We start from the raw sequence: 10,900 nt of genomic DNA, 5'->3' as shown, positions 1-10,900 counted from the left end.
GGAGAGGGGTGGGTCCTGAGGTCATGTGACACTTCCTAGTTGGGCAGGCAAAGTCAGTGGGAAGGCTCCCCTGGCACCCTCAGGCTCCTGAGGTGGCCTGAGATGAGGCAGAAAGCTGGTCCTGTTCCCAAGCTCGGTGTATTCAGGAGTTTATGCTTAGGCAGTGAAGAATGCTTTTGAATTTTTTAAAACAACAAAAAAATGAAGAGCCCAAATGTCATCCTGCTCACCTTTGGTGCCAGGGATAGGTGGAGCAGAGGGTCCTGGTGACTCCTGGAAGCTGCCTGAGCGAATGGGTCACCCTGGGCCGCCTGCAATGAAGGAAGGAAACACTGCAGGCAACCCAGGGTGCCCTCCACCCTGAAGCTCAGGTCCGCCTGTGGGAAAGCCTCCTGAGGGATGGTTGTCAAGGTCAAAGTTCCCATTAGGCTCCCTTTGTAAAATAAGAACAAGGAACACAAAACACGGGCAGTAGGTAATGTGGGGGTAGGAGAGGGGAGAAAGAAGGTGAAGAGCTGGGAGTGGGAAGTACAAGGGACCCAGGCCTGGAGTGGAGGCAGAGCTGCTTAGGCTATCACATGGGCCTCGCCCTCCTGAGCAGCTCCCAGGAGACCCTGGGGAAGGGCCCCCCAGCTACTGCACACAAACCCCTTCTGACTTTCCCTGAGCTGGAGGAGCCCCAAGCCAGGTGTGGGGGGTGCGTGGGCTGCCTCAGTAGCGTCAGCAGCAGGACCCACGTCAGCACTCCGCGCTCCAGGGGCCTTCTGCCTAATGAGATCGGACAGCCCCCTTCCCCCTCAGTGCTTTGCAGGGCCAAGAGCCAGCCCGGGGTGTCAGGCAGCGTGTGTGTCGGGGGATGATTGGGGGACACTCGATGAACCCTGTCAAAGCAGGGCTGTTTGGTGCCTGGAGTCAGAAAGTGGGAGGGGACTGACCCTCCACACTGGCTCTCCCCTCACATCTTGGGAATCCCAAGAAGCCCTGACCTGTCTGCACTGTCCCTGGAATGGAGTAGAGGAGGCTACCAGGCAAAAGGGTCCAGTTCTGTGAAAGGGCAGGCTGAGGGCTCTCTGCTTCTGCTGGCCTTGTCCTGTTTGCCTGTCAGCTCCTCGCTCTGGGTTTCTCTCTCAGTCTGTGTTGCTCTCCCCTGTGTCCTCTTACCCTCTACCTCATTCCTGGCTCAGTGCCTGTCCTGTACCCGTCTTCCACGGGGCTTACGGGTCAAGCTGGGGCCTCTCCTCCCAGGCCCTCAATGCATCCACTTCACTCTCTTCCTATCCCGTTTCTATACTTTCTTACTGTGGACAATCACATGCTCCCACCTGGTGTGATGTAAAGGCCACAAAGAAAGCTACCTGCCACCAAAACTTCCCTTCCACAGTGCCCCAAACCCTACTACTATAGCATCATAGTTTGGAGCCTGATGCTCTGTGCCTTCTCCTTTCCACCTACCCTCCTGTTCTTTCCCCCTTTTTCCTTCTTCCCCTTGCAGGCAGGTGGTAAGAAAGCCCTTCTGTCCTCACCTCCTACCACATGCTTTTTCAAGGAGAGAGGGGAGGTCAAGATGGATGGCCTCTCCTCCCACCATTCAAGGGCTCTGACTCCACCATACAAAGGATTTTGGGAAGATTGATGGCGCCCCTGGACCCTACCTAAGGAAACTCCAGTCCCCTTCTGCCTTGACCATTCAACCAGTCAGCCCAGACCCAGTTCCCAGTGGGAGGAGGGGTGCAGAAAAACAAGTGACTTTCTGGAGGCCAGATGGTCCCCAGAGAGGAGTTGGGAGGGTGGCTGGCGTTTGGAGCGCGTGGGATTTCCCTTTCCCCAACATCCAGATGGTCCTCCTCAGACACTGGAGGCCATAGGCAGGCACTGGGGACATCTGGGGCATGCTCACTTGCTAAGCCAAGCTGCTGACAATGCCTATTGACCCAGCTGATGCTCAGGCCTGGGAGGTGGGAGCTTCTGTCCCCCATCCCACAGACCTGAGGCTGCAGTGGGAGTGGGGAGCCACAAAACTCACTGCTCTGCCTCGAACCCAGTACCCATCAGGCATCACCATCCTGAGTCTGTATGAGGCGTGAGGAGTCTGGGTGGCCTGCGTCCAGAGGAGCAGCAAGTTAAGGCTGCCTCAGTATCATCCAGCAAGAGCCATTCCCGTGTGTGACCAGGAGTGGAAGTCTGTGTGGGGATCTTCAGGCATCTGTGAATTTGGACATGGCTTTCCGGTTTTGTATCCATGGGATTTCAAGTGTGTAGGTGTGGGTGTGAGTTACTCTGGGGGAGTATTCATTGATGCTCTCCATCCCTCATGCCTCAACCTCATGAGGCCATCTCTCTCAGGAAGGGCTTGGATGCTGAAACAGCATCCTGGCCTCTGTGGACAAGAGTTTTTCTAGATAACTTCCTGTAGGGATCAAGATTCTATATCCTTTTGTATCCCCGGAAGCCAAATAATAGGCAAACTGGGTACAAGGACACCTGGCACCCTCAATCTGCTCTAGAAGTGGCCCTTGGGAGCAGAAAGGTCCCCAATTGGCCTGGTGCTGGCTTTGACCATGGGTGACTGTGAAAGTGGGAGGATAAGGCACGGTGAGACCTGGACACTGCTGAGGGGCATTTGCACTGTGTTGAAAATGAGAGGCGGAAACAACCTGCTCCAAAGAGCAAAAGTATTCGAAAAGTCAATTTGTAGGTTTCTCACGTGTCTTCCATTAGAAGAAAGGCCCTACAGAGAGCCTACCTCCTCCCTTGCCTCTAGCCTTCCAACAGGACTGCCTCCATTGTAGGTGGCTGGCACACAGGACCAGCCTGGACCCATCCACCTAATGGTTTGCCCAGGGAGAGCACCTTCCCAGGGTCTGAAGCTTCCAGGCATCTCCTGTACCTAATTCTTCATATGGGCCCACTCCTCTCCATACCCACATTGTCTAAGAATTTGAGGTTCCTGTTCTCCATCACTTGATATAGATATCAGAAATAACAAATTGGGTGGGATCAGTGAGCCAAACCTCTCCCTCCCAGCCCATCTTCCCCATTTACCCACCTAAAATGTCCATTCATTCCCCTCCTTCCACCTATTGCAGTCTTTTTGTCTGGTCCATTTTCAGAGATAACCTGAAATGTTTCTCTCCCTAGATTTGAAAATAACATTTTATTGAATTTACCATATGCCAGGCTGATGTATACTACCTCATTACATACTCCCATGGGGCACATTTCTTCATCCTCATTTTATGGAGAATAAACAGGCTAACTGATGGGTCCCAAGCTTCCCAGCCAAGATTTTAGCCAGCTCCTTCTGCCCTGTGGTACTGCTCTAGAGTGCCCTCCAATGGCCAGGTCAAAGGCTTCAGGGGAATTAGTTCCCTGCTCCATTCCCCGTATCAAAAGCCATTGAACTGTTGAAGACAACAGCTTGGTATCACAAAGTCTGAGGAACAGCTTCTGGGTGGCTGCTTTGAAGCGCTCTACCATACTCTTAAACTTCAAGGACACTCCTAACAACAGCTGGTCAGATCAAGAGTACAGAATCTGCTGGAAACGACTCCTGCTTGAGGTTCTGGGAGCTAGACATGAGATCAAGACATCTAAGAATGTCCTTTTCTTCAATCCAGTCAATGCTTACTCACAGGCCATGCATAAGGGGCTCTAGGGCGCCCACCCTGGCTGGGGGAAAGTGTGTGGTATAAAGGAGAGAGCATCTGAGGACTGCCACCAGCCCCAAAACAGAGCTCCAAGCAAAGGGGAAAGGGCCTTGCCAGGCTCCCAGGCCCGTGCTTCCACTTCCCACTGGCAGGAATGGCAGCAGTCAGCTCTTCTGGATTCCCAGGAGGCTGTGAGCAGGAAGCAGATGTGCCTACCACTCCCTGCAGTGATCTCCCTAGCCCTACTCTCAAGGCTCCCCAAATTTCCTGGCCTCCTCTAACCTCGGCACTGAGCAGGGCTACCTCTCCCTATTTTCCCTAGGGCAAGAAGAGATGCACAAGTACCCAAAATAATTTAATAGAGAAACAATTGCAGTCTTTACACCCAGTCTCCTGCAGAGAAGTCAGCCAACACTTAAGAAGGCTTTTTTGTGTGTGTTTAGTTCTAGGAATTTAGACTCCCAGGCATTTAAGGGCAGAAGTGTTAGAAACCCTCTCTGGTGTGTACATTCTTCTCCACGTTACATTCACTCTGCCCTCATGACAGCCCATGATGTGGAGGTATCAGTTACACCCCTGAAGAGATGAGAGGCTCAGAAAAGGAAAGGGGTTTGACCAGGGTCACACACTGGGGCAGTGGCAGTGTCAGGCCTAGGACTACATATCCTGGACAGTGTTGGATGTGCCTGCAGCCTCTTAGGGTCAGCAGTCCCCAACCACTCCCCCAATCCTTGGCTCAAATTCCAGTACAGGGCCTACTCTGCAGCTAGTATGTGTTTTCCAAATAGGACTGAACTGAGAGGCATGAGGATTGAGGACCCCTCCCCGCTGTGCCAAGGCAGAAACAAGACATGGGATTCTCAAATTTGTACCACCCCTACCAAGAACATTACTCTCATGCTTGAAGAATTATCTTAAAGTACAGAGATGGTGGGCAGGAATGAGCTCGGAATAACACTGTGGCGTTCCATGGAACTGAGTGCACTGTCAGGTGGGTGGTCCCTGAGGGTCCTGGAGTGCCTATTCCAGTGGAGGAGGAAGATGAGCTGGAATACCCGCTCCCCAGAAGGGTGGGTCCAGGGTGTAGCTGTCTGCTGGCAGGGACAGTGCAAGAGCAAAAGTACCCTGCAGAGGGCCCCCTGCCCTCTTCTCAGAGCAAAACCCACAAATGGCTTGGTGCTCCCAAATTGACAGGCTCAGGACCCAGCATTCCCCAAATAACAAAGGTCTCGTGAAAGAAACTCTTGTCTCAGAATCCTGCCTCCAGTGCTGCACATGACATTGGCCACCAGGCCCTCTGCAGGCTGGGCAGTACTGCCAGGAATTGTCTGGAATATGGAGGTCTCAGAAGTGTCCATCCAGGAAGTTCCCCAGACCTGCAAAGGGCCACTTAATTTTGGGCATCAGCCTGGATTTGTGTGCCCCTTTACTCCAGGTGTCTCGTGCTGTCCAGTCATCCTTCTGAGGTCACTGCAAGGTGCAAGCTAAGGAGGAGGGAGGGGGAAGGGTCAGGCTGAGGTCTCTGGAAAGAGAGCAGAAATCTGGGCCACCCTCATCCCTCCTTTTGTGGACTGTCCTCCGAGGCAGGACTCACAGCTACGAACTGACTCCGACAGCCCCTCCTTGTCCAGGGTCTCTCCTTCCCAGCGAGATTCCCTCATCTGCGAGACATAAAGGCAGCACAAAGGATGAGGCAGCCAGAGACAGAGAAGAGGGCCACAAAATATGCAAAGGGGGCAGGGGACAGGCAGCCACAAGCATGGAGAACCCACAAACCCTCACCCCAAGATGGCCCACCTTGACCTGCTCCTTCAGGTATTCAGCCCGAGCCATGAGGTTCTGAACCTGCAGAGGGAAGACGTGCCCATAGATGGGAGCAGGGCCTAAATTTGAGCTCTTCCTCACTCCTAATGCTTTCCAGAATCCTCTGCCCCATTAGAACAGTCTCCTCGCTAACCCCTTATTTGCTGCCTCCTCCAGGAAGGCTTCCTGGCTACAAGAGCCTAGCACTTCCTGCTAATCTGAGCATCCCATCCCTGACCCACTGACTACAAGTCCATGATGTTTGACTCTCAGACTTGGAACGCGCCAAGGGAAGGAAACTTGGAAAACCCCAAGGGAAGGGAACTCCACAGGGAATCCAAGGAGTTTCCACAGACAAGAGCAGAATAAGAGGTGAAGAGAAAGGCCCGACCAGCCTCCCAACCCTAGTAGGCACCTCAGTGTGAAGCAATTCCCGCCTCCGGCCTGGGGGCTCCGCTGTAAAGAGAGGGCAGGTGGTGAGGACAAAGCTGCCAGGGGTCTGGTGTGGGTGGTGCTGGCATCTCACCTGCCAGCAGCAGCAGCAGCTCCCCCAGGCTGTGTTGGTACAGGTCCAAGGCATCCTGCTCCCCATTGGCTTCCTCTTCCTGCAGCCACGAGGACACCAGGTCATTTAGGATCATGATTCGAATTCCTCCCTACCCTATAGAGAACTCTCCACCAGATACAAACCTTGGCCATGGCAGCCGAAGCCACTTCCAGGGCAGCTAGGAGGCGTGGCTTGTCCCGGGCCATCTCTGGGATGAGGAGACAGAGGCTCAGGGTGACGAGCTGGGTTTTTTCAACACAGGGGGCCTACCTCAACCTGCCACCCCTCAGGCTGGAGGGAGGCCTGCAAGGGGCCTGGTAGATAAGCCAGGAACTTAAGCCTACCTCTCAGCAGGTCTCTGGCTGATGTTCCCTGTCTCAGCAGAGCCTTGTTGGAGGAGGAGACGATGGCCTTGAGCTCCTCAGCCCGGGACACGTACTGCCCTACCTGTAGGAGGGCCAAGGGCTGAGGAGAGTTGTCCCACACCTGCCTCTCTGTAGCACCCACCTCCTGTTCTCCCTGTGGGTCCTCAATAACTCTCTCAAGCTGTAACTACATCAGGCGTCAAATGAAGCTGGCCTGATCCCTCCCCAGCCCAATTCTAAGACAGTCATTCCCCAGAGGCCCTGGGATCTTTGGGGCCTCTCCACTCACACCACCCTTTTCCTCCTAGGATCTCACCCACCTTTGCCTTAATTGCTTCCTTCCGCTGGGCATCCACTTCATCTGCAGAAGGTGGGGATTCACATGAGGAGTCTTGGGGGGGAGGGATGTCTATGCCACACCAAGCCCAAGAATCCCTAAAACACCACGTTCCAGGTTTATCCTCTGCCTTATCTCCCGTAAGATCCTGGATGGGAAACTTCCTCTGGAATCCATCACTGCAGATATAGCTGACCCCCACTCCTGCTGTACTCGGGAACTACAGAGCTTAGTTTGGCACTCACAGTGCAGGGCAGGCACAAAGAAGTCCAGAGCCTTGCAGTAGAGAGATAAGGCAGCTGCAGCGTCCCCTTCCTGGTCCTTCTTCACAGCCTCTACCACCAGGGCAGTCTGGGGATGGGCAGATCAGGAGTCAGGCCCACCCCCACACTCCCCAGCACAGGGCTGAGATAAAACCCCGAGCCCATCCTCTTGCCTCTGTGGGTGAGCCACCTTTTCACCACCGAGGGGGGGCAGATGGGACCCCCCCACATGCCCTTATCCCACCACATCCCTGTTGGTCTGCTTACTGCTCGTGCCAAGCTCTCCCCGCTAGGCATGTGCTCCAGGTCTACCCAGGGGTGGGCAAAGAAGTCCTGGAAGGAGATCCGACGGCTTGGGTCCCGCTCCAGGAGCCGCTGTAGTAGGTCACGGCAGTCTCGGGAGAGTGGGGGCCTCAAGGGGAGCTATGGGAAGAGGAGGGCAGGGACAAATGTCACTGGGCTCCAGCACCTCAGCCCCGAGCCCAGGGCCCTGTTAGGAACCTCAGAGACACATGTTTGACATGTGGAGAATCTGAGACCCAAAAGGAACAAGATAGGTCAAGGTGACAGAGCCTGTGGAGAGCCAGGCTTCATTTCCCAGGCTCTTGCCCACAGGGGAGCAGAGCCCTGTCTGTGGATCCCTCCCTCCATCCCTGCACTATGTTCCTGGGAAGTTTGGGTCTGGCTCTGTTGTGGCCTGCCCCTGTTTGCTGTGGACTGTCCCGGATCCCTGCAATGCATCCAGCCCCACCTTCCCTGCTAGAGCCTGCCCCATGACCATGGAGACAGCCTGGGGCCCACACTGCAATTTGTGCAAGGCCCTGACTCCTTCCACCCCCACATGGTTGCTAAGACCCTGGCAGACCCACCTCAATAACCCGATTGCTTCGGATCTTCTCTTCCAGTTCCAAGAATGACCTGGAGGCAAAAGGGGGCTGCCCAAAGAGGGCTTCTGTGGAAGGGAGGCAGAGGAGAGGTTGGGAAGGGAGGAGGCCAAGCATGGGCTGGCACACTCCTGGGGAGGGGGATCTGATGCCCCTTAGAACAGGGCCACAGATCAATACAACTGTAGTTCTCATTTACACCCCAGAGGTCCAGAGAAGTCTTATCAGAGGACACAGAGTACAGCCCTTGGGTTAGGGTGGGAGAGGGGGACAGAGGTCTCACCATACAGGATGACCCCTACGGACCAAAGGTCCACACGGGCGTCGTACTGTCGCTGACACACCATCTCAGGGGCCATATAGAGGGGAGAACCGCGGAGTACATGCTTCTCATCCCATGGGGACATGTGCTGTGCGAAGCCAAAGTCTACAGGCAAAAGGCCAGGCAGCAGGGCTCAAATTCCAGCTGCTTCCACTTGTAGCCTGTAAAACCTCACCCCCAGCTCATGGCAGGGCTCTTCCCCACCTTCCAGACTCACCCCCAGGATCAATCCCACTTCCCAGCCTCTGCAACATCCTCCTATTTCTTCCTCTGGGTGTGGAAATCCCAACCAACCTGCACACTCTCTCTAGGCATCTGCTTCCTAGGAAGCCACCTGATCATACCAGCTACATGGATAAGGGCCTCACCCTCACTGTTCACCATCTTAGGCTACACCATGTTCTTTGACCTCTAGCCTAAAGTCCATTCTTGTCCAAATTGTATCAGGGGCCACAACCACTCTTCCCCCACAACACCCCCTCCAAGACCGCCCCAGATTGAGTCACAGTTTGAGAACCAATCCAGTCTGTTCCCTGATCACAGACTGATCCCTGATGCTGGTCACACAATGAGACTGTTTCCAGACTGAAATCCAAGCCTGACATACAGTAAGCCCCAACTCTGACCACAAACTTACCCTAACTCTGCCCATTACATTGCTGGAGTTAAGTGTAGGCAGTCTAAGAAAGCTCTTACCTGCCAATGATGTGACCCAGCCCTGGATCTACCAGTCTGTCCCTGTTTGATGTCTCAACAGGGGCCTGCCAGGCAGAGGGAGCCTCTGCTCACCCACCCAAAAACATCACCACTGCTGTTCCAGATTCAGACCTGCCAGTTTAAGGTGGGGCTTCTCCAAAGAACTCAGCAGAATGTTCTGTGGCTTCAGATCCAGGTGAGAGATGTTTCGTTCATGCAGAAACTGCAGGGCACTAGCTGGGGAGCAGGACATGCGCAAAGAGACAGGTCAGAAGAGCCCCTCTCCTGCTTATGTCTCCCCTCCCCAGGATTTCATCTGCCCTTTCAAGCTTACACAGCCCCAGTTCTAGCCTTACTAGTCTCACAAATGCTTCACAGATAAGCACCAGGCTCCTGCCACTTGCAAAAGTTCACTATCCTCCACTGCCCACCTTTCTCCCCTCTAGACTTCTCACAAGTCTCCCTCCTCTCAGAAGTCTCCTGAGATGCCCTGGCCCTTTAGGATCTTTTACTTTTCCTTGCTAATGTACTTGGGTTCCACCTACTGGGCCTTAGAATGTTGAATAAAATTCTCATATTATGTTCCACATGTGGAAGCCTGAACTACCAGCAAATGGAGGCTCCTCTATCTCACAGCACCCTGAAGCTAGGGTTGGAACATGGGAAAGACAGGGCCCTAAAAATTCTTAAGCAGCAGCAGCAGCTGCAAAGCAATGCCAGGTCTCTAAGCCTGGGGATAGGGGTAGTATGCAGGAGGTACAGAAAACATGGGAAGGGCTGTGAGGCTGGGATCAGAGGCTTTTACCCAATTGCTGCATGAAGACTCGAGCCACCTTCTCAGGAAGAATCCTTCGGGTATGGATGAATCGAGACAAGTCACCTCCCGCACAGAACTCCATGATGAGGTAGATATTGTCACTGTCCCACTGTGATTAGAAGTAGAGAAGCAGCCTAGAGTGTGTCCCTTTTCCAGCCCCCTTGGGGGAGACCCATCCCAGGTTCACACCTGGAAGTCTTTCAGCTGCACGATATGGGGGTGCCGAATGCCCTTGAGGATCTCAATCTCAGTCAGGAGGTTTTCCACCGACGCCTTGTTCAGACTTTTTTTTGCCACACACTTTATAGCTACCACCTCTCGAGTGTCCTTCTGTTGGAAAGGAGATTGGGGGCTCTGCCTTGAGAGGGCCAGGGTCATGCCTTGCTGGAAGAGGCACCTTTGCTCCTTTCCAATCCCTGGACCTGCCCACCCACACAAGCCTCCGGGCGGAAATCCCAGCTTCCCCTTCTCAGGTTCACGAGGCAGCTGGATTCTGGAATCCTGGCTTCCCAATCCAGCTTGGTTGTTCTCCAACCTTCTGCAACCCAACCCTCACTGCACCGCATTCTAGGTGCCCACGCAAAAGCACGTCACTCAGTATTCTAGAACTGCCACTCCGCCCCTTACTGGTCTTGCCTTCTAGAGTCCTGTCCTAGACTCCTCCCAGTCCACGAGCAACTTCCGTTTTGAGCCAGTTCTTCAGCCTCTGACACTGGGGTCCCACCCGCCCCTCCAGAGCAAACAGTGGGCGTATACTTGTGTTTGTTTTTAAGACCCAGGAGTGGCAGTGAGCTCCACCCTACTGCACCAGGGTCAGCCTGGGGCTGGGCAGACAGCGGGCCCCATTGATCTTACGAGGTCTCTGACCCCCCAGGTCTCCTGCGTCGGCGGCACAGGAGCCGAGCGCCCGGCGCTGGAGCCCCTCCCACACCCACCTTGGCGTAGGCCTTGTACACAGTGGCGTAGGTGCCACTGCCCAGGCGCTCGGTGAGGATGAAGCCGTCCAGCCGAGGGGGCCCCCAGCTGGGCCCAGCCATCCCGCGCCCGCCCGCAGGCGCTTCCTGGTTCCCGGCGCGGGTTCGGGCCGGCAGCCGAGCCCGCGTAGCGCACGGCGGCTTAGCTGGGGTCCACGCAGCCCTAGCGCCGCCCTCCGGAAGTGCACTTCGACCCCGCCCCGCTCCGAGGCTCGTCCTCCTCCCGCTCTCGCACCGGCCCCTGG

General features: G+C 54.9%; 1 protein-coding gene across 5 annotated transcripts; it reads right to left on the bottom strand.

The window, feature by feature from the left end:
- Window positions 1-3,989: 3,989 nt before the first annotated feature.
- Ulk3 (unc-51 like kinase 3) lies at window positions 3,990-10,872 on the bottom strand. Of its 5 annotated transcripts, none has more exons than XM_048792996.1 (16): window positions 10,617-10,872; window positions 9,871-10,011; window positions 9,670-9,790; window positions 8,997-9,101; window positions 8,130-8,273; window positions 7,832-7,914; window positions 7,230-7,385; window positions 6,945-7,050; window positions 6,683-6,723; window positions 6,342-6,549; window positions 6,141-6,205; window positions 5,977-6,055; window positions 5,866-5,906; window positions 5,445-5,492; window positions 5,242-5,308; window positions 3,990-5,131 (listed from the first exon to the last, which is right to left on the bottom strand). In XM_048792996.1, the coding sequence occupies exons 1-16, from the start codon at window positions 10,716-10,718 to the stop codon at window positions 5,115-5,117; spliced, it is 1,524 nt and encodes a 507-aa protein (XP_048648953.1). In that variant the 5' UTR covers window positions 10,719-10,872; the 3' UTR covers window positions 3,990-5,114. The 5 variants fall into 5 exon arrangements, 4 of the variants coding, with proteins under 4 accessions (XP_048648953.1, XP_048648954.1, XP_015335907.1 ...); XM_048792997.1 differs by having other exon boundaries at window positions 6,342-6,462; XM_015480421.2 differs by having other exon boundaries at window positions 6,342-6,444.
- Between the last annotated feature and the right edge of the window lie 28 nt (window positions 10,873-10,900).

The sequence above is a fragment of the Marmota marmota genome, unplaced genomic scaffold, assembly GCF_001458135.2.
Source record: "Marmota marmota marmota unplaced genomic scaffold, marMar, whole genome shotgun sequence".
Lineage (NCBI taxonomy): Eukaryota > Metazoa > Chordata > Mammalia > Rodentia > Sciuridae > Marmota > Marmota marmota.
This window is presented reverse-complemented; position numbering and strand designations above follow the sequence as displayed.